Source organism: Paramisgurnus dabryanus, chromosome 10 (genome assembly GCF_030506205.2).
Source record: "Paramisgurnus dabryanus chromosome 10, PD_genome_1.1, whole genome shotgun sequence".
Taxonomy (NCBI): domain Eukaryota; kingdom Metazoa; phylum Chordata; class Actinopteri; order Cypriniformes; family Cobitidae; genus Paramisgurnus; species Paramisgurnus dabryanus.
In genome coordinates this window covers 3067250-3091111 of record NC_133346.1, presented here as the reverse complement: position 1 = coordinate 3091111, position 23862 = coordinate 3067250, and the positions used below count along the sequence as shown (strand labels likewise).

At 36.3% G+C, this 23862-nt stretch overlaps 3 protein-coding genes across 4 annotated transcripts; 1 reads left to right on the top strand and 2 right to left on the bottom strand.

The window, feature by feature from the left end:
- Positions 1 to 500: 500 nt before the first annotated feature.
- nudcd3 (NudC domain containing 3) lies at positions 501 to 5032 on the bottom strand. Its single transcript, XM_065263322.2, has 6 exons — positions 4664 to 5032; positions 3958 to 4262; positions 2553 to 2685; positions 2268 to 2411; positions 1736 to 1924; positions 501 to 1043 (listed from the first exon to the last, which is right to left on the bottom strand). The coding sequence occupies exons 1-6, from the start codon at positions 4859 to 4861 to the stop codon at positions 933 to 935; spliced, it is 1080 nt and encodes a 359-aa protein (XP_065119394.1). The 5' UTR covers positions 4862 to 5032; the 3' UTR covers positions 501 to 932.
- A 565-nt stretch (positions 5033 to 5597) lies between these two features.
- Positions 5598 to 6734, top strand: mrps24 (mitochondrial ribosomal protein S24). The gene is made up of 4 exons (XM_065263325.1): positions 5598 to 5710; positions 5893 to 5961; positions 6056 to 6167; positions 6331 to 6734. Exons 1-4 carry the CDS (start codon positions 5672 to 5674, stop codon positions 6612 to 6614), a joined length of 504 nt encoding a protein of 167 aa, XP_065119397.1. The 5' UTR covers positions 5598 to 5671; the 3' UTR covers positions 6615 to 6734.
- A 406-nt stretch (positions 6735 to 7140) lies between these two features.
- Positions 7141 to 23107, bottom strand: gnsb (glucosamine (N-acetyl)-6-sulfatase (Sanfilippo disease IIID), b). 2 transcript variants are annotated; one of them, XM_065263335.2, is made up of 14 exons: positions 22929 to 23107; positions 13915 to 14086; positions 13018 to 13077; positions 12734 to 12937; positions 12172 to 12237; positions 11743 to 11841; positions 9914 to 10081; positions 9613 to 9695; positions 9422 to 9540; positions 8845 to 8948; positions 8650 to 8751; positions 8420 to 8530; positions 8228 to 8335; positions 7141 to 8129 (listed from the first exon to the last, which is right to left on the bottom strand). In XM_065263335.2, exons 1-14 carry the CDS (start codon positions 23102 to 23104, stop codon positions 7980 to 7982), a joined length of 1722 nt encoding a protein of 573 aa, XP_065119407.1. In that variant the 5' UTR covers positions 23105 to 23107; the 3' UTR covers positions 7141 to 7979. The 2 variants fall into 2 exon arrangements, with proteins under 2 accessions (XP_065119407.1, XP_065119422.1); XM_065263350.2 differs by lacking the exon at positions 22929 to 23107 and adding an exon at positions 14587 to 14734.
- Positions 23108 to 23862: the final 755 nt, after the last annotated feature.

The following is a 23862-nucleotide window of genomic DNA, read 5'->3' as shown; positions in this document are numbered from 1 at the left end:
TATTTTGTGAAATCATTTTTTAATTGTAATATCTGCTTTTTCCAATCTTGGCTGTGTAGTAGGGAACACTGTGCCTCCCCCCAAAATGTGTACAATTAAGCTATATGAACATCAGTGTATTGGATAAGATGTTACACCAAATAGCATCTGAAGACCAATTGTGGACCTTTTCTGGGAACCAGTTTCATTTTTGCAATGACTTTTAGGCCAATGTGATATTTAGCAGGTGTATGAAGTCCCTCGTGTTCACACATGTGGTTAAACACATAAATCCTACATATCCAGAGTTTACGATTCATTTAGTCTATAATAGAATAGTTTTTATAATATTTAAATATCTTTATTTCATATAAACACAACAAATATTTTGTTATCTATTGCACTTCAATTCACACATTGTAAGTGTGGTTGTTTACAAACACCAAACAGCCAACTATAAGCATGTTGATATTTTACTTGTGATTTCTCATGTGTAAATAACATGTCTCCATAAACTCAAGTGTTTGCAAAACATTTTAATAGATTCGGGCACAGATGTTGAACAAAACTGATATAAATGAGGCGTAAATTAACATCAACCAGCCATCACATTCAATAAATCTGACAAAAGTCCCTGAAATATTTGTTATTGTCTCTGGAATTAAAAATATTTGGGCAAATAATAACTGCTCAGTAACCGTGCAGAAGTACTTATCAAGGAGACATACAGCCAAAAAAGTCAACTTATTTTATAAAACACTACAAACAATGATAATTGGCCTTATCTGAACACCAAACATTAGCCTTAAAATGAGGGACATTAATCAAAGTGTCATTTTTATTTTGGCATGATGAGGTTTGCAGGGCAGTCGATGTCGATGTTGTTTGTTTTGTAGCACTGTCCCACATGAGTGTGCATTTACAGTAAGTGCTGACTTCTGATGGTGTTACATTTAAAACTGGACAGCACTGGGTGGGATGTTAAACATGGAGGGGTCAAACTCCTGTCCTTTAAACGGAGATCCTTCAGCATCCCAGCCCTTCTTCAACATATCATGGACTTTCTGAAATGTAAAGTAAAGGCTCCTTTAATGCAACATCCATTGTTACTTCATTATAAGTGAAAAAAACTCATCAAAAAATCATAGCAAATGTTTAAGGGTGTTTTCAGACATGTAGATCAATTGCTTTGTTCCAAAACCGAGAGTTAAATGGTTACTATGCGCCAATGTCATATTGGTTCGATTTGCATTCACAAAGCAATATTTCTAAACAAACCAGACTTTGTTAATACAAGTCACGTGAGAGTAAACTCTCATTTAATTGGTCAGAGAGCATCTGTTTATTTTCTGTGATTCCAAAGTTATCCGTCAGGACTGACAGACAACAGCTTTGCGGGATTATTGTGTGGCTAAACTAACCGAACAAAGATAGAAAAGGTCTGAAAACACCCTTAGTTACCTATAGCATTGTGAAAATACGTATTTACAAGAATATCGGTCAGTCATGCTCGATTATAATTTTTTCTGAAAAAAAAATGGGCACATGACTGTTCGACTTGTCATGTTATATCAACATGACAACCACCAAAAGGCTCCCACCATGTAAAATAAAACAGCTTTGCTAAACCACTGATGTCATGCAAGTCTATATTTTCTAAAAATATTTATTTGTTAAAAGTACTATTCTTTAGGATGAACACTACTATTTTGAACACTTCTCACATTATTTCTTTCTTTATTTTTGATACACTCACCATTTCATGGCTCTGTGGTTTTCCCTGGAGTTTTTGTTGGTAATCAAACGTAAGGCGGTCCAATACGGCATGCTCCTCCTCATCCACGGTTGCCATTGAGCGTTCGCGGTTGATCTGGTTCACATCAATCTCTGTCTCACCCTTCAACACGGCACTCCACCACACTTCTCCGGTTTTACTGAGGGACAGCTGGGAAAAAAGTCGGAGTTACTGCCACGTTATCATGTGAATGTAATTTAATATAAATTTTAAAGTGCATAATTTCTACAGTAATTCCGTCTATAAACAAAAATGCAAAAATGTATCGGGTTGCCAGACACAAACCCCTAATCTGCCATTAGTTGGGCAAACACATATGCTCCAAACTCATCCCATTGGTTGCTGTGTCGAGATGATCACTTAGCTATGCTTTGATAATGCCATAATGTTTATAATTTTTTTTGTAGAATTAACATACTATTTACATAGACTCTGCATATTAAAATCACCCCTTCCTATAATGAATTGATTGTGCATAACAAATATTCTGTACCACAACACATTTTCCCGGCTCCAGACTCCATAGGGAATTCTCTGTGTTAATTTTATGTGTGAATTCTCCCTCCATTAGGACCCTCTGTGATCCCCTCTCATTCACTGCTACACGAACTCTTCCCGACTGCAGGTCTACAGATACCTGCATGCAAAGATGAAGTGGAAAGAAAACTGTTATTAAATTCGGTTTGAGGTAACAGAGAAAGAAAACAATCTGAATAAGAATCCTGCCAAACTGTAATACAGTAAGAAATGTAATCAGATCCCAGCAGGTAAATCGCACCTGTCTGCCTTTAACAATGTCAGGCTGGACATGAACTCGAATTTCCACATCCGTGTAATCCTGCGACCAGGTGTAATTTTCTCTAACGGCACCGTTGTAACTGTCTGGGTTGGACTGAAAGGTGTCTTGCCCACTAGAAAGAACACATGAAAGTGTAAAAAAACAGTGTTTCAATAGCAATCTACTACAAGAACACTAATGTTTAAGTAGTATCCTGACTCTTTTCCTTGCATTGGATGGTCCCCCATTTTTAAAGCTCCAAAGAAGCATATTCTTCCAGCAAAAACTAATCCATACATTTATTAAATGTGACCTCTTGCTGTCTAAAAGGGTCAGAATGCACATGGTCTAATTTTGAGCTACAGGCAAAAGAAAGTATAAATGTTGATTCTGCTCAAAAGGTTGAGGTTTTCATAAAAATAAGTACATTAAGCCATTAAATATCTAAAATGATCTTTATATGTATGTTTTCTGAGAGGTGTACTGTCCTAAATGCTTGACCTATACAAAGATGTGTGCATCCACATGCGCGTCTGACATTTTTGTTTCGGTTTAAAACATGCAAAAATTAGAAAATAAAGTGCAAGACTTGCTAGATGTTAAAGAGTTATTAAGAGCAAAAAGACATGAAAACGATCTTCCTCGCGCTGACTGACAGATCTCGAGCGAGCGACCCCGATATATACACAAAATTACAATTTATTAATTTTAAAAATATCAGTTTTGACAAGAATTCACACAGATAAATCTGTTATGCCTTAAATGAATGTTTGGTTAACTGTTTGGGAAAAATATTGGATGTGTAACATTCCTTGCAATACAGAGGATCTTAAAGCTGTTTGTCTTAATGTCAAACAATAAAAGAAAGCATAAAATTGAACATAAAACTTTCATATAGATATTGCTTTTGACTTTTACCAGTGTTTTTAAGGTATGGATGCAGTGATTTTGTTTTTGAACCTTCAAAAATTGCTTAAAGAAATCTTTTCTGAATATATCAACTTCAAACAGGTCAAATTCCGACAAATCATAAATCTTTTTAAAGTTTTTTTTTTTATTTGTCAAAATACTAATAACTCATTTTTTTAAATTTGCTCATTCCGACTCTTTTTGCCAGCACGGACCACAAATAAACATAAAAAAGGGGGGCACAATCCACTGCCATTATAAAGCAACTGTGTTCACCTGAAAGAGAATAAGTCATATACACTTAGGATGGCTTATGGGCTAATTTCATTTTGCGGTGAACTATTCCTTTAAAAACACTTGAATTTGAAGAATACTTAAAATACAACTCAGCAGTTGCACAGACACAGATAAGACAGATAGCAAAGTGTAAAAAGCCTAATTCACAAGCATTTCCAGCTGAGAAAGTGCTCGTTTTCTTTTTTAAAAGCACACATACGCTTTAGCTGTGCTGGAATCTGAGTTTGCCGCTGTCGCTGTGTCTCCCGCTGCTTGTGTTTCTCCTGAAGGTTCAGTTTGACTGCTGTGGGGCGTCTCTCCACCTGTCTGTGTGTTTTGTTTTGATGGTGCCGTAACAGCTGTGGACTCCTCTGTGCTCCTCTCCTCCACAACAGGAGCTCCAGCCTCCGGCTCTGACTGAACCTCCAGCTCCTGTACAACAGGAGGAGCAGATTTTGACTCCTCCAGGAGTTTCCCTGCTCTCTCTCGGTCCTGCTCCGCCACCTTTTCAAATAACTTAAATGTCTGGTGGAAAAATCATGCGAGTTAGAATGCAACGTTAATACATAAACAGTTTACAACATTGATTATATATTATTATTATATGATATCAAATCACGTTATTAGAATAATGAAGTATAAAAGCATTTGATAAGCGGGTATATATATTGGGTCAGTGAGCATTACAGTTTAATTAGCACTATATGGTAGAAATGTGCACAAATTATAATAAATATAATATGCTAAAAATAATATTATATAATAAAATAATATAATATACTTCTGTAAGAGACTTTTAGATGTTCTAGACTTTATTATTAATCACGTGTTAATATTTAGTCATATGATATCCTGTACCACAGTAAGTTACAGTCAGGGCTAACATACAAACAGATTTATCTCTTAGATCAGTCTGAATGTGGTACCTTGAAGACCATTTTTTCAGCGACTCCTGGTGGGAAGCCCATGCGGTCGTTGGGTCCGGTGAGGTGACGATAAAAGTCTGTCTTTCTGTAGAGAAACCCAAAATAAACCTGGAGGAAACTCTGGATGTTTCCAACATGCTGCAGGATCCCGAGCAGCGCGTTGTCGTACAACTCTGTCATTTCCACGGGAGAAGACATGACAGCGAGATCAAATGTGTCCAGAACCTGCTTTATTTAGCTGTTTGTTCGTATTACAGACACATAAACAACAGACGAGAGGCAGAAAACTTACAACAACAGTACCGCAACAACAGATCTTCGAGAAAACGCAGGCAGCAATAGTATTTCCTGTATAGTCTTTACAAAATAAAAGTCTTCTTAAAATAATAAAGCGTTTAAAATATAATCCTTTACGTAATTGTGTGTTTGTTTAGATTAAAAATGTATGTATTAACATTACACATTTTGTATAACTTTAAAAGTATATATAGATTTTTTTTTAAATAATTGTCCAATTACCAACAGCACGTGTGCAATGCTAAGTGAAAATCTTAACAGTGTACTATAGAAAATGTAAAACGATTGTAAATACTAATAACAATGTTCATGTAAAAATAACAAACACATGTTAATACATTAACTAAAGATAAACCCTAATTGCATACAGTATTTATTAGTATAAATGTCGATTTTGTTCAAAATAATATTAATATTACGCTTACCATTTATTTATGTATTTATTATATATTCTCTACTATAATTTTTTTTATATTATATATTATTTTATTATGCGTCATTATACACTAGTCAACATTCGAAGTGGATCAAAACCATTCAAAAAATTTAACATAAAACCAATCCCTAATACCCATTCTTGTCTTAGGACAACTTTGATAAACTTTTTTGATCCACTTCAAATGTTGACTAGTATAATATTCATCCAGGCCGAAAGGTGGCAGTAATGCGCTCCTCACTGCGGTCAGACGCGTGAAGTTTGCAGGAGAAAACATGGCGACGCCCTTGATCAGACACACCAAACTCCTGTCGGTAAGATTCTCTTTAATATTTTAACGCTTTTCCATTTATAAGGATCTTGTTTATCTTACGTTCCTGATATACAGCATTGCACTTAAAACAGAGATACTGCCACTTAATGTCACGTGGGGTGAACAGTATATGTTAAATGCAAAACTCAATCTAGTGTCATTTAATAATCTGTGTTTTTGTAGACGGTGGCCAGCCAGTTCAATTCAGCTGCATGTTTCAGGAATATCCATTGCACTGCAGCTTGTTTAAAGGTACGTGACTTTATCACATTATTAATGTTTAAGGTGCATTTGTGTACATTAGTTACTCAAAAAAGTTTCATTTGGTTTAAATTCCCTTTGATAGAACCGTGCAGCTCGTATTCGAGTAGGTAAAGGAGACAGACCATTGACTTATGAGCAGGCGTATCACCCCCATCACATTGGTCATCGAAAAGGCTGGCTCTCACAACACACTAGTAAGTCACAGTTTATATTGCTGAAATATATCATATTCAATCCTGGGTAGGTCTGTAAACCCATTGTGTCCAACACTACCATTTAACCCTATGTTGCTCAGTAGGAATGTTCCTGTAATAAGTGCAAGGACAAACAAATAATTTTCCTGACCCAATCCCACAGGTAATCTTGAAGGTGAGGATGGAGCGGCAGAAAGAATTGTGGAGGACGTCTTCATCAGAAGATTCATGTACGGGACATTTCACGGCTGTTTAGCCGATGAACTGGTGATAAAACGTAGAGGCAACGTTCTGATCATTTGTGCTGTGATGATACAGAAACTCTTGCCACCAAAGTTGTATTTTCTCATTGGGTACGCGGAGGAGCTGCTCTCCCACTTCTACAAGTGTCCTGTTAAAATGGAGGTGCAGACAGTTGAGGAGAAAGTCGTCTACAAATATCTATGAGTGTGCATAGACCTTCTGTAACGTTGTCTTTATGTCTGTGTTTAAAACTGTACATTGTATGAGTTTAACTCAAAAGTGTATATCAAGAAAATTTGCTTCATTAAAATACTGACGATTGAGGTTTTTGTTGTTAATAAAGTTGTTTGTGATTAAAAAAAGCCTCATGTGTTTTAAAATTGACTAAACAAGGATCTTAATCATTTAGGATTTATAAATCATTGGATGAATAAATATAATGTATGTTTCATCCATGTAAAGTTCAATAGAGATGTAATTTCCTAAAGTGAACATGACATTTGCAAACTATTTTACTCTTGTAATACACAACATATCTACATAATGGAAAAAGATATTTCATGAGAAAAGTAAACGTTTATAAATCCATAATACACATGTGAGGTCAATTCTGACTGCATGTTAACTTTAATCATTTAAGATCTTCATCCCGAGCGATAAAGTAAAATTATGTTAAACCCCTTTTAAAGTTTAAACCGCTGCATCACAAATGATAAGGCGATATAAACAATATTTGTTTGTACATTTATTGATTATTCAAAATTAGACATCTGTATTGTACAAAGGCACAAAACACTGCTGTAGTGCAAAAGGCACGATCATAGATAAAATCAAAAGTTGGCAAAGTTCCCTTAAATATCAGAGCTTTCCCTTTTTTGAATCACAATTTAATTTAAAACAATAACATCAGAACAGTTGCATTGAGTCATGGGATGTGCAGTTATTGAAATGCTTCGATTCACAGCATGAAGAAAATGTAATAAAACAACCGTGCAAAAATATGTCCGCCCCAAAAACAATAAGAGTAAATTATAAAAACACAAGGTGGGATATGTTTAGGTTGCAAGTATATTTTTAGCATGATTAATAACATGACAACAACTTTGATTTACCATAAAAGTGCTCAAAAAGAGACAAAAACGAAAGCATGACAACGGTTGAAAGTAAAGCGAGTCGGATGACTAGTAAACTTCCAGTTGAACTGGTTAGAGCCCTTAGAAATGGTTTCCTGCTAGCTGTATAACAGCAGGGGAAATGATCAAGGTGCATCTAAATGATCAGAATCATGATGTATGTATTCACATTTTAAGTAGGCAAGTGTGTGGACTTCAAAAGATCAGGATTAAAGCAACAAATCGACCAAAAAAAAGCATTAATTCCCCCTCATGTGATGAAGCAGTATGACTTTTCCCTGCGAGGAAGTCATACATAAGGGTGATAAATGGGGAAATTCATTTTTTTTGTGAACTATTGCTTTAAGAATTATGTGCACAACCACACATCTTCACATCACAGAAACGATGCTCTCTGCTGGGTCGGGATCCGGCCCGACCTCCGGCACACGGGGTTTCATTTGATGCTTCGACAGCTGTCTCCCATACAGGACTGAAGCTTTATCAACCTTTGGTTCATGATCTGTAGAATACTAGGATCAACCTTCTTCACAATGTTCTCCAGCTGATGGGGATCGGCCGTCAGGTTGTACATCTCTACGAATGACTGGAAGAGATCACAGGAGAATTAAAGGTACAGCGTGTAGATTTTAAGCAGCATTGGACAACAGGAAATCATGATTTTCCGCGATATCAGACACTTACCTCATTATCTGCAAATTCACAATACTGCATGTTTCCATCTTTTAAAGTTCTGACGCAGGCATACGTATTGTTAAAGGCATCTTCACACACACAGTCTGGGAAACAATGCTAGAGAGGCGAGAATGAGAAATAAAGCAACGATTAAGACATCTGAGAGGATTATAGAGAAATACTTGATATTGAGTCACCTACAGCTAGTCCAGGGCCGAGTTTGGGGCAGCTGGGATCTTTAGAGGAATATCCCTCACCAGTGTACTCCACCAAGAAGAACGGCCGTTCGGTGCCGTTGCGCAATGATGGAGCCTTCATGAAAAAAACATTAAGATTGATTTTGAGACTAAACATCATGTGACGATTCATCCAAATAGGCATTGTAATGCAAAAATGGGTAAAAACATGGAATTTGGAATATAATAGCTTACCATCTGTGGAAGGAATGACTGTCCATCCATGTTAACAGTGGAGAGGTTTACACCAGCGATGTCAAGGATGGTCAATGGTAAATCTATATTCATCACTGGAGACTAAACAAATCAAACATCTTCCAGAATTAAAATTTTATACAGATTTATAGCTTCGTGCATCACAGGAATTTAGTGGTGTATACTTATCCCGACCTGCAATGTTTGGTTAGGTTTGATTCCCGGCCCCCGAACCAAGAGAGGAATACGAATGTCAAACTCATAGAGCTGTCGCTTATCAATGGGAAGAGAGAACTGACCTGCAATCCAGATATTTATATAAAGAGATGATGTTATTTACAGCAATCCACATTTCCACTATTATCCACTAGGTGGTGCTTTTACCCAACTTATAAAACACTGAAGCATCTACTGATCCAAAAACAGTTAAAACACTCTGTATGTTTTGATCATCATCCTGAATCTGATCCATAACAAAAATGTAATTATCTCAGCTTTTTGCTCAAAATTTTGTATTTTTGAAGAAACCTACCCATAATTGAGAGGTGATAAAAAGAATAAATGAAGATAGGATAAAACTTTTCTTTGTTAAAGCAGATGGTTTGTTCGTAAATTTTATATATTGTATGTGGAAATATTTAAAGAAAGTTTTCTGGGAGGCATTAAACTGATAAAAAATAACACTTAAAAAAAAGACAACTTAAAAAAAACACTGGCGGGAAAGAGTTAAAGCAAGACAACAACAGATGTGACAGAGGTCGTGAAGTCTCACCAGTGTGATAGCCGTGGTCAGATGTGTAGATGATGTACGTGTTATCCAGCTCCTTTATTGAATCCAGTTTCTTCACCACCTGTTCCACCATATCGTCCACAGACAGAAGTGTTCGCCACCTGTCAGAGATGCTACGTCATCATTTACTTCTTTGGTGGTCATTTTAATGAAATGTGCGTTGCTCTACGTACCTGCTGCGATAGGCGTTGTCAAGGTAATCGATGGAGCTGCTGGGCATTGGGTTCACCGGCTGCCTTAATAACCAATGTTTGTCCTAAAATAAGCAGGAATAGTTAAAATAGTACTATGGTATTAATAATATAGGGTTTTGGTTACAGTACTATCATGGTATTCTTTTAATTAACTTAATTGGCCGTTATGCAAATAGCATTGTATATGATGCAGATATATTTCAATACAAAAAACTGTATTAATAATACATGTAAAGGAATGCTAGCTGTCAAATTATTTAATACTGAATGAGTTAATGACCTTTCCAGGTTTGTTGAAGCTGCCATCACGTGGCGCTTTGACATCACTGAAGGACTTCTGATACTGAGGAGCGGCCGTCCACGGGGAGTGAGGTGATGGTGGACACAACATCATGAAAAACGGATGATTGGGACTTCGCTCTTCTAGGAAATGCAGCGACCGGTTTAACTGCATGCAACAAACAAGACTTTGCTTATTAACACACATGATTTATGCAATATTACAAAATCATTAAAAGCTCACGATTATAAAATAAGTCACAAAATCTTGTGGAAGTGATGAACTGACTTTTTCCACCTATACCAATAGTCGATTATTCATTAACTCAATTTTGAAGTTTATATTTTATAATGTGATTCATTCATTTAATGACCATTAATATTGAACATTAAACGAGTGATGTTTCTTTACATTTTCTATAAACAGAGCTCAAATTCATTGCATTTTTCTGTTATCTTTTGATTGACAGGATATATAGGCCATTTTTAAACGATTGCTTATATCTTTGCAAATCGTTGAAATGAACTAGATGCAATATTGCAAACAGACTTTCAGCCATCTCAGATTACACACAGTTCTGTAAAGAATCACTATTGTGAAATTTAACATAGGACTAATGTAATCTGCTTTCAGAACCCCTGGCTTTAGTAAAAAAAAAAAAAAAACTCCAGAGCAGCAGTAGTGTTTTTATCGGCCCTGAATCTATCAACAGTTTTATCTATCAACAATCTGAAAGTGGAATAAATAAGCTTTCCATAGGACAATATTTGGCCAAGATACATCTATTTGAAAATCTGAGGGTGCAAAAAATCTAAATATTGACAAAAAAACGCCTTTAAAGTTGTCAAAATTAAGTCCTTAGCAAGTGCATCATTCACAAAAATAAAGTTTTGATATATTTAATGTAGGACATTTACAAAATATCTTCATAGAAAAATATTTTTACCTAATATCCTAATGATTTTTGGCATAAAAGAAAAATCTATAATTTTGACCCATACAATGTGTTTTTGGCTATTGGTACAAATATACCGTATAAGTCGCTCCGGAGTCGCATCAGTCAAAAATGCGCCATGAAGACATATAGTCTATATAAGTCGCACTGGACAATAAGTCGCATTTATTTAGAAAATTATTTCGCAAAATCCAAGCCCAAGAACAGAAATTTAATCTGGAAAGGCAAGTTATTCAACAAAACAAAAGCACACAGAACAGCAGACTGAATAGGTGTCCGTACATGTTAACGTAACATTAACATATATTTACACCATAGACAATAGCATACATAACATACCTGGGAGGCTGAACAGGCTAAATTAACACGACAAGCCAAATCAAGTTCACCAAGCTCCCGAAATCATTCCAAATCACTGAATCCATTCAATTACATAAATACAGGAGCAGCATAGAGCAGACTCTCAAAGCTGTAGACGGTAATGGTTTCTCTTGGTTCATTTTAGTCAGTATGAATTAATTTTGACATATAACTCACTCCTTACTAGAAGTCGCAGAACCAGCCAAACTAGGAAAAAAGTGTGATTTATAGTCCGGAAAATATGGTACCCGTGTGTCTTAAGACTTGGTTTTGTGGTCCAGGGTCACACATATACATTTTTATATATATATATATATATATATATATATATATATATATATATATATATATATATATATATATATATATATATATATATATATATATATATATATATATATATATATATATATATATATATATATATATGCACTGTACATCCTTTTACAGAAGTAAACTGGGTTCTAAAAGAGGTTTCATTCTGACTTCAGATTTAAAAGCCTTTTAAACGTACCACCAGGTCTGTGAGGTAATCCGCTGCATAGTTATCTCCATGTTTTTCCTCCTTTCCATTCACAGAAAGTGTATAATTATAATACTGTGAATTCCCCACCTGTGCCACACAAACAAAAAACAGACATTACAGGATCATGTTAAAGAGACATCACATGCTTAAAAACTGGATTTGCTTATGCTACATACACTACAATGATATCATGCCACGTGACCTATCCAAACACACTTACAGTGCATTACAAGGTATACTGTACGTTTTATCAGTATGTGTGTTCTCTGGGTTCGAACCCATGACGTTTGCGCTGCTAATGCATTGCTTTACCACTGAGATACAGAAGCACAATTTTTTCTGATATCGTATACACAACACCGCATGAATGCAAGCTTTGTTGATGAATATCTGATTCTGTTTGTGACCGTGACTCACCAGCGCATGCCATTGGTCCCAGCCTGGAGGAATATGAGCCACACCACCTGCTTCTTTAGACCCATACTAAACACACACACACACATACACAATGTGTACAACAATGTAATTACAATATTATACTTGATCATTTAATCATGATATTGAAATGCTGAAAATGGTTTTAAGCATTAACAAACTTTGAAGAGTTATAATATGCAATATGCAATGCGAGTTACTTCGGGCTTAAACATTTCAAACTATTTGCAGAATTTGTAAATATTTGAAAAAGTTGTGTTTGCTTCTGATACCATTGTTGCCAAACCCACTTGTTAAGTCCATTTTCGGGTCAAAGGCTCCATTTCCTTCATATGAGACTATAATTTTAATAGCCATTTATGAGCACTATTTATTAATATCACACATTTACGCTAATGCAATGGTTAAAGATTCTGATAGACGTTTAGACCCGAAAAATGGGGTGTGAGGTGTTATGTCTGACTCGACCAGTGGAAAGATAAAAGGTTGAAGGTCGTGAAAGTAGGCCGAGGGTGCAAAACACAATATAGGTGTAAAGGCAAACCTGATTCAAATATTTTCCTCCATAGAAGGTCTGGTAACGCATCTTGCTGAGGAACACAGGAAAGGCAGACGGCTCCACCTCTTTCTGCCACGTCACGCTGCTGCAGTTGCCAGAAATTGAGTTATTTCGAACCAAATGATTGTGTGAATATTTTCCCGAGAGGATGCTGCTACGACTGGGACAGCACAGAGGGCTGGCAGTGAACTAAACAGAAAAGGAAAAGCTTGATACACAAAAGTTGAGGGGTAAATTAAGACGATTTTGCTTCATGCTCAACCACTCACTGCATTGGAGAAGGTGACCCCGGCATCACCGATCAAAGCTTTGGTCTTCTTCATAGGCGTCTGTGAATAAAGAAGGACTTAATGAGACCATCAAACATATCTGCTTGTAACGCTATAGGGTTGACAGGAAGTTAGATGTCACACCAATTTTAGCCGTGTGACATTTTTACAATCGGAAAAACATGACACTACACGCCTCAAAAACCCATTCGCTTCAAAATGACTTCGCTTCTCTGAGGTGGTGAAAGCTAGTGGTTACAAATTTGGGCTTGTAACTAAAAAGTTTCAGATTTACCAATGTGTCCTTTATCAAGACTAGATTAAGCCAGGGCTAGGCTTTAGTTAAATTAGTAAATTCAAGTAGTTTTTACAAACAAACCTTACCAATACTGGTGTGCATGTTGAGACAAAACAATACCACCGATATGTGTTAAGATATGTCTATACAAGGTGTGCTCAAACATGCATTTTAGTCTAGGACTAGGATAAGCCCTGTAAAGTAATAGTTCACCCAAAAATTAAAATTAGCCCATATTGGCGACTTCCATGTAAGGGGACCCACGGTGTACGTAGATAAAAACAATACAGTTCAATATTGTATTTCTGTCAAGAGGTCCTTCTAAAAGTTACACAATGCACCTTTAAACTCTGGTTTACACCATAATAGCTGTGTATGTGAGCCATACTGTACTTCACCACTGAATTAAACATCTGATAAATGAATACAGTTTGATGCAATCAGATATTGGTTCCCATTCGCCACATTACCAGTATAGACCCCCAGACCTTTAGTTTCCATTAAGCCAATACAACTCCCACTATAACCATTAAATCCATTAGAATGTCTGTGATGGTTTCAAATGTTTATTGAGCAGTTCATGACACTGAATGACTTACCATTCCTCCCATCTCTACGTCCTGGTCGTCGGTGAGAATAAGAACGATGTTGTTGCGTTTGGCACTGTGCGAACACCTGAGCGTGCAGGTGAGCAGCGTGACCAACAGACAGTGACCGATCCACGAGCTCGCCATGAGGCCAAACATTACCTGGAACTTGCGATCTGTGTGCCTGTGGAGATCGTGTCAAGCATGGGGAACAGGGTTAGAATGAACAGCACGGTGTGGGATGGGCCGATAAAGTTTGAGGAAGTGCGACTGCAGGAGTCATATGACTTCAGCATGATCAACAGATGACATGACACATCATTTGTATCAAATCGTATGTTAGTAAAATGAACCCGATTTGTTTGAAAGACTGTCAGATGTCCTTTAACGACTGAAAAGAGTGACATTTCATTGCAAAATAAATCTCTTATAAGAGAAACAGAGGATATCCCACTTTATCAAAATGAATGATTAACATGAAGATGTGTTTATGTAGTGTAACCACGTGCCTTAGTGCAAGGGTCATAACCCCTGCGTTGTTTTTTTTACCTTATTGTTTTATTATGACATATGACGTGCTTAAAAATAAATCGCTAACTTTTAAACCTTAGTTATTGCATTTTGCGTAATTTTGTGATGTCAACCGTGAAAATAAGTTTTAACTTGGCAGTACCAGAAACGTACCCGTAAACGACTCCTGCTCCTGTATCGAATAAGTTAGCACATTACAACGACAGGATGAGACGATGCCCGAAGTCGTTTTACTTTCACAGTTTGATTTGTGTTATTGTGCAAGTTATTGTGGTGTTCAGTCGGAACGTATGCGATTTGTGTCTGTACCCAGCCGGAGGTGTTTTTGGGTGCACTAAAGCATCTGTTCCCAGCCGGCGCTGTTTTTTGAGTGCACCAACTGTAAATGTTATCTGGTTATGTTCCACAAGAGGGCGCTCGGCAGCTCAAAATCTAACTCTTTAATGGAGTCGCCCTTAAATTTCATAGGACGTTTGTTGTTATTAAATATGCCAAAGAAAGCATAAATGTTTAAATATATATTAATTTAAATAAATGATACGTGATGGTTTTATCTTTTATTTAAATTTGAATTCTAATTCTTATGGTGACTATTTGATAAAAATGTGTAAAAAATGTTGTAGAATTTATTTATTTTATTAAATCTTTAAGGATTTTGAGTGTTATGCTATTATGATATCTATTATGAGATGTATCGTAAATGATCATGTTTAATTTATTACTAATTAAAAATGAATACAATTTTATCATTTTAACCTGACATTTTTTAGATTTAATTTTTAATCCATTGCAGAGGGCCAATTAGAGATAACTTCCGGGCCAAATCCCCGCCCAATTATGCTCTTATGTTATTTGCCGTTCCGCCCAATAATTCAATTTCATTACTTGACGTTTGACATCTTCAATGCGTGGAATTTACAGATATATACCGGGCAGGGATAGACGTTTTATCTGTTCACTGATATAGTAGGTGATAACAATGTTTTAATGATTTATTACTGCAGGAAAGTTTAAGTAATCCATACACCATGATCCCGTTAAAACGCAGGAAAGTGTCTCAAACTATAAACCAACCAAATCAAACTTGTAAGTTTCCTCATGTGTCGATTTTCATCTTGGAGAGAAAGATGGGATCAACTAGACGAGCATTTCTCACACGACTAGGACGAAGCAAAGGATTTCTTATTACAGACACTTACAGGTAGAATTACTTTCAATTTAAAACATGCTAACAAAAATACCATCAGTAGGGCCAAGCTCAAATCGCGGCAGTGGCAGCTAGTAGTGGCACTTCCGGCATCTGGCTCATTTTGAGGCATCTAGTAGTGGCACTTCCGCGCGGCAGTGGCAGCTAGTGGTGGCACTTCCGGCATCTGGCTCATTTTGAGGCATCTAGTAGTGGCACTTGAGGCATCTGACTATTGTTTGTGGCACCTCCGGCATCTTAAGGCAGCTAATCGTGGCACTTCCGGCATCGGACTCATCTTGAGGCAGCTAGTGGTGGCACCGTGACTTTTTGAGGCAGCTGACAGTTTTTGTGTCATTTAGGGGTAGCACCGCCTCGTATATTTGTACCAGCTGTTTACGCGGTTTTTGTGCTGTCATAATGTTTGCGTGCTGGCTGTCAGTCGGCCATGTGTGAGTGTGTTGTCATGATTGTGCGCGCACGCTGGCTGACAGTCGTTTATAGGTGCGGGCATTTCGAGATGCCACGGTTACTCTTGAGATGCCACCACTCTGCCCCCCGGAATAGAAATAATAGAATTCTAGTTTTCTCACTTTGTTCATCTTATCTTATTATTTTAGCGGGCAGACTGAGAAACACGTGGCTAAAATATTTATAATTTATTTAAACAGTATTTTAAAACCAGGAAGCCCCCATCTTTTACTAATCTTACAGTATTGCAATTCTCTTGTCTACCGGTAGGTGCCCCCAAGCACAAACGAGAAACACCGCCTATGCTTTTACTTATTGTGCCCCCTGCAAGTTGTTGGTTGTCAATTTTATTTTTAAATATCTTTTTTTGTTCTGCCGATTAAACTTAATAATACGGAAAAATTATGAAATCATTTTCAGTTTTAGTTTAACCCTTCTATTTGAATTTAGTTTTTACACATCATTTAAATATTTTAATTCATAATTTTTGTTACAATGGAAATTCAATTTTGTTCATTTTGTGCCCAAGAAAAACGGCATGAGAAACAATAGATTAGGGATGTGCCCGAAGCCGAATACGTTATTCGGAAGGGCACGTATAATGGCTTTAAAACGAATTACGAATTCATCCGAATAACAGAAAAAATATTCGGCCAGACATAATCACGTGTTTACTGGAACAGCGCTAAATTATACACCCCTTAAAGCATGTATAATATGTGTGTGAAGTGAATGAGTGCAATCTATAAAATGACATGAATGACATTTTCTGCGTGTCCCTTAGAAACGCGAGCTGTTTTGGAATTAGTTTTAAAACGCTGCTAATATCAAACTTCTTTTAACCCAACTGTAAAAAATGAGCCTTTTATTTTATTTGTATTTTATTTAATTACACAAGACCAGAAAACCTTGATAAAATGCTGCACTCTGATAATAAAATATTCGTTAATAACTCCGTGTCTCCGTGACTTCGGTCACAGATGATCTTTTAGTTAAAGCAAGCTTCATTGTCAATCTAGGTGAATATACAATAAATAAGTAAATAGATAAAAATATGAAAATGTAACATTTTAAAAGCAAAATTTAAACTGAATATTATGACATGAATTGCAATTAACATAAAAAATAAAGTAAGTAAATAACAACTGAAACATTTGAATTAAATCTTTCTAATTACCTTATTGTTTAAAATAATTTTGCTTGTTTTGAAACTAAGTCAAAACTGACTTTAAAATAATAGAGCATACTGTTATTTGAAATTTTAAACGAATATCTGATTATTTATTAATTTAGATGAAAATTAATAAGGAAGTTTTTTTAAACAATTCGTTCTGTTCGCGCAAACGGTGTAGGCTATGGACATAGTTAATAATGAGCACAGCAAGTTTGTAGTAATGCTTATTATGCTTTCGTAAATTCTTGTCAAAAGAATTTGTTTTTGAACTATTCTGTCAGTGCACGTACTGTGTGTTGCGTTTCGGGTCAGTCAGCGCGAGTCTTGTCGATCTTAATAACTTTTTAACTTAAAACTTATCTCTCTTAATAACTCTTTAAACGTCAAGCAAGTCCTGGGCTGCGTTCCCCGAAACCTTCTTAGCTCTACGTCGTTCTTAAGTTGTACCTTAAGCTGTACCTTATCGTTAATACGTGTTCCCCGAAACGTTCTTAGTTACGTATCCCTTCTGTAAGTCATTCGTTCGGAAGGTTGGTCTGGAGCACTCTTAACTTGACCTTATCCCACTTGACTCCGCTAGGGGCCATGACTGTGATAAAAGCTTACATTATCCTCATATTTGTAAAAAAAAAAAAGAAAAGTTGCACACTCCGTGTTCAATTGGGCAAATATTTTTTATATTTAAAGAATAAAACATTCACATAATTTGACATCATTACATTGATGGTTGTTAGATTTTTTCTTATGTTTCCCAAAGACATCAGCTTCGAACTATTAAATGCTACAAGCTTAAGAAACTATTTAAAAAATATATTTTGGGTGGATGAGTTGGTGAAATTATGGCAGCTATACCGCGAATCTCACTATTTCATTTGTGCATTTCATATCTGTTAAATCTTTAGTCTACCGGCTAGTATTTTAGCTGCAAATAAATAAATCAGGTAAAAATCGCATGCCACGGGAGCACATTCATCACAAAATCATTGTTTATTTTCCTAATTATGATTATTAATATTAATTCGACTTTGCATCGAAGTGTTTTAATGTTTTATAACTTTGAGGCAACTGCATGCCATATTCTTTATAAACATTCAAAATAAAAAGCTAAAATCTAAAGCAATATATATTTATATATTTTATAATATATATTTTATATGTTATATTTGAAGGTAGACAGACAGGCTCCAGAAATGGGTCCATTAAGCATTATCCGCATTGTAACCGCGCGGTATGCGCATCCAGTGTCCAAGAACAATAAACGCGTGAACTAATGAACAACAATTTGTTTCTATATATTTTAAGTGTAATGCACAGCAGGTGACTTGCACCAGGGGCGGACTTACCATTAGGCAAAGGTCGGCAGTTGCCTTGGGCCCCGCCTTACCAAGGGGCCCCGAAATGCAGGGGTGTACTTGGTGAGCTGCCACTTTTTGCCCCTGCTTATCATCAAGATTCCCAGAAAACTATCATAATTTTGTTTAATTACGAATTCTATTTAAACATCGTTTGTGTTTTTCAGTATATTCCCATAAAAGGTTTGAACGTTATTATTACATCTGCATGAATGCGCCCCCCATTATAGTTTAGAGTGGATCATTCCATGCACTACCGGATATATCGGCGCGTAGCTCAAATCAACAAAGCGAGCAGAGCTGCAGGCAGCAGCGAGTGAGTTTGATACATTAAAGAGCGAAGCTGCAAGGAAATAAACTAAGAGTGAAACGTAGCTACACCAATGGAGCAGAAAAGATGATTCACACAAAAATGTTGCAAAAGTCTCCGCTTTTCTCCACACAAACACTGCCACGGTCTGTGCTGCTTTCAGCAACCTCTTTTCCGTCAGACACAGCTCTCTCTCGGCCACGGACACTGATAGTCTGCCGGTAAGTATGCTCCGCAAATAACACAGGATCTACAGTTTATATAATATTAGCGTGTAATCTCAGGTACAGTAAGCTTTAGTCCGCCGAAATGTCTGCCAAGCACCACTAAAGATTGTAATTCATCCCCAATCTGCACACGAATTCGTGATCGCTTTAGTCTCATTTAAATCTCATATGAAAACGGGAGCATGCTTCGGCTTTGCCCTGCATATCACTAGCGAACATCAAAGTACAAGATGTGTACATAGATGACATCTGTATAGTTCAATAATATAAAAACTGTTTACCTAATGTAATGCAGAAGCAATACATGACACTTTACCATCCATATAGAAAGTCAAATTTCTCCCCTTGTTTATCTTATTTCGAGTTCTTAACACCTATGATTGCATTATTTTAAAACCATATTATGTTTCTTCTCATCATATTATGTTCATTTGAATACAAAGTATTTTAATTTAAAATATATTTTGTATGTAATGTGGCATTAAATGAAAATGTATTAAAGAAATTAAGTACACAAAGTAAAATAAAAAGTACATAATTGTTATACACGTCTTTTTTACTATGTAGTACTGCGGTTAGTATAAAATCCAATCATATTATCAAACAGTATTAATCTCAACCTCATTGGGGGCTGAAACTTATGTAACTCAGAGGAAAAAAGAGATAGCGATGAAAAAGAGAAAAATACAGTAAAGGGTGCATAAAGGGTGCATAGTTAGGGCCCCGACACATGGTTCGCCTTGAGCCCCCAAATCACTAAATCCGCCCCTGACTTGCACGACCCACCTTATTCCCCTGTGCAACGCATTTATTGGGAACCCCTAATATAAATTATCCTCTAAAGTGAAGGAATAATGGATGCATTGGAGCAGTTTATGCATAATACTTTTGGACATGAAATGGGTTTTGCATGGGTTTCATATAAAATAAAATATACAAGGTTTATATTTAGTTGTTTGCAATTTGAAATATTTTTACCAGATATTCCTAATAAATGTAACTTGAACTATTTCTGAAATGTTTCTTTAATAAATAACACCGCTCTCTCATTACGCAGCGAAGTACCTATTACATAAAGTGAACAATTGATTGTCGAGCAATCGATATCAACCTATTCAGCACCATCGCTATGGACAGCACCTGGTAACGTCGTACGTAAGAAAGTATACCTTAAGAAATCCGCTAAGGTACAGTTCGGGAAACACGCCTAGAAAAGGTAAACCTGTAGTTAAGGTTTAACTTAAGAGTCTTCGTAGTGCGCTAAGAGAGAACGTTATCGGGAAACGCAGCCCTGCATTTTATTTTCAAATTCCGACATGTTTTTAAACCGAAACCAAGATGTCAGACATGACACGCATCTTAGTATAAATCATTTCACTCTCAGAAAACGTATGTTTAATTAATAGATGTTTAAGTATTTGAATCGCTAAACTAGGGATTAATGTAGGCTACTTATTTTTTCTGAAAACATCCCACTCATTTAGACAGAATGGGTCACATATGTAACTGTGCTGAAAGACACAATAAACGCTTAAAGGTGATTGTTACAGATACAAATACAAATACTGAAAACAAAAGATTACTTTACAATAAATTAAATCAAGACAATAAAATATATAATGTATACTCTATATGCAGTAAAATACATACAATCACAAAATAGAAAATTTTATAAATTGTACAGTTGCTCAATAAACAGTATGAACGAGGAAAACAGTGCACAATGAGTAGCCTATAGGTAACAAGAAATTCGAAAATAACAGGAATGTCACTGTAATAACTAATTGTTATATGATTCTGTGCCGGTATAATTACATATAGTTTTGTTACATTATTTTAATATTTTATAAATTCCGTTAATTCATATGACACAAACCTGCACATCGTGGTGGTGAGGAGAATGAGAATGTTTGACTTACAGTACATAAAGTGACAAATACCAAGCATTAGTACACAATGCTCTTTTTGCAACAAATCAATTGTGGATATGAAACATATCTTGGTTGTTTGGTCTGATAAACAAACTGTGATGTTTTTCTTTTACTTATTTTTTAAAAAGTTTTACATTCACAACACAATAACTAAAAAGAGTCATTCAAAATTTATTTTGAACATTTATTCACACTAAAATCACAGGTGTTAATGTACAATGCTGCACTGCTGGCCTGGGGTACATGTGAATCTCCACCCTGTGTGGTCAAAGACAAGTAATAACAGTATGGTATTTTTTATTTGAGAAACCTTATATCAGAACTTGATATAGTCTTGGCCCCGGCGTTTCCCGTTTGTGCTTGGGGGCACCTACCGGTAGACAAGAGAATTGCAATACTGTAATAATTGGTAAAAGAGGGGGTTTCCTAGTTTTAAAATACTGTTTAAATAAATTAGAAACATTTTAGCCACGTGCTTCTCAGTCTGCCCGCTAAAATAATAAGATGAACAAAGTGAGAAAACTAGAATTCTATTATTTCTATTCGCAGAGTGGTGGCATCTCAAGAGTAACCGTGGCATCTCGAAATACCCGCACCTATAAACAGTGGTGTAGTGCAGGGTATACGCAGGTATACGGAGTATACCCACCTCTTTATTTGATGGCATGGGGTATACCCACTTCTACTGGGGGCATACATTAAGAGTATACCCACTTCTACTGGGGGCATAAATTTAGAGTATACCCACTTCTCCAGACACCACTACACCACTGCCTATAAACGACTGTCAGCCAGCGTACGCGCACATTCATGACAACACACACACACGCACGCGCACACACACGCACCTCGCGTGAATTAAATGAACGCCAGCAAAATGCCATAGTGCCAAGAGTTGTGGCACCTAGTTCCCCATAGTTCCCGAGGCATCTCGAAATGGCCGACTGACAGCCAGCACGACAGCACAACGACCGCGTAAAACAGCTGGTACAAATATATGACGCTGAAGTGCCACCCCTAAAGGACACAAAAACTGTCAGCTGCCTCAAAAAGTCACGGTGCCACCACTAGCTGCCTCAAAATGAGTCCGATGACGGAAGTGCCACGATTAGCTGCCTTAAGATGCCGGAGATGCCACAAACAAAATAAGTCAGATGCCTCAAGTGCCACTACTAGATGCCTCAAAATGAGCCAGATGCCGGAAGTGCCACTACTGATGCCGGAAGTGCCACTACTAGCTGCCACTGCCGCGATTTGAGCTTGCTGTCTCTCAATACCATACTATTACCATGCTTTTCATTAGCTTGGGTAACAAAGTTAACATCATGAATATGTAAATAATTCAATAGTTTGTGCTGAATGATTTACATATTCATGATGTTAACAAATTTGTTACCCAAGGTAATGAAAAGAAAACCATATATATGCGGGGCGAAGATTAATCGCGATTAATCGCATACAAAATAAAAGTGATTTTTGCATAATGTATGAGTGTGTGCTGTGTGTAATTATTATGTATATAAATACACACACATTCATGTATGTATTTAAGAAACATTTACATGTTTATATATATTTATTTATATTTTTATAGATTCTATATTATATATAAATATAAAAAATTGATATATAAATAAAAAAATTCTAAAATGAATATATGTATGTGATTGTGGTTAAATATACATAATAATTACACACAGTCCACACACATATTTTATGCAAAAAAAAAATCTATTTTATTTTGTATATGCGATTAATCGCGATTAATCTTTGCCCAGAAATATATTTATATCTATTTATATAGAAATACATATATTTACATAATATATATGAATTTATCTCACAGTTCGTCCATCACACATGTAGTGTCAGAGAACAACACTGGAGATGACGTCCAGACCTGGATTAACAACCACCAAACTGGACAAGAATCTTCCAGTTCAGTTAATCTGTTGGACATCAGCTGGTTTACCGAGAGCATGGAGGCTGGACAACCTGTTCCAGTAGAGGACAGACACATATTAAAGGTCACATAACACACAGGTTTTTTTGCTTATTTCATGTTAATCTTGACTACCTACAGAGTACTATTACATTCTTCATATCTCTGAAGAGTCTTTAGTTTTATCAGGCGTACCGCAGGCGGAGCGAGTCATGATCAAGCAACACACAAAACATTATCCAACTATCTCTGGATAACTTATGATTTACTACATGTTCATGTGGTTTACGTTATACGTACTTACGCGCCGATTGCCAACAAAACATGGACATTCGATGTAGTTTTACTTACGGCCTGCGACTCATAACCCAGTTGTTACCGCTACGAAATCCAGCTTTAAACAAACACACTTACACAACTTTGCTGCTACCCCGAATAAACAAACTAACACAGAAACACACTGTGTCAGCTCTATGTTGGTTGGTGGTGTGTGCATGCGCTTTTTCAGGTGCCCATATAAGGACTTCCACTGTACTTCCTGCACTGAAATTGCCCATAAAAAATAAAGCAAGATTGTTTCATATAAATCTCTCATGCTTTAAAAAAAACTTTATGTTGTTACTTCTGAAACCGTCTATAGGTGCTACAGTGGATCTTGCGCTTGGACTGCTTTAATGAACATTTTTATTTGACTTTAATTTACTTTATAACCTAATTGTGTTCCAGGTTAACCCAAAACAAAATGTGAACGATAATACAATGCTGATAAAAAGTTATGCTTGTCAAAGACGGACACCCTTGAAGCACCACAATTCATTTCTGACTGTGAGTTCATT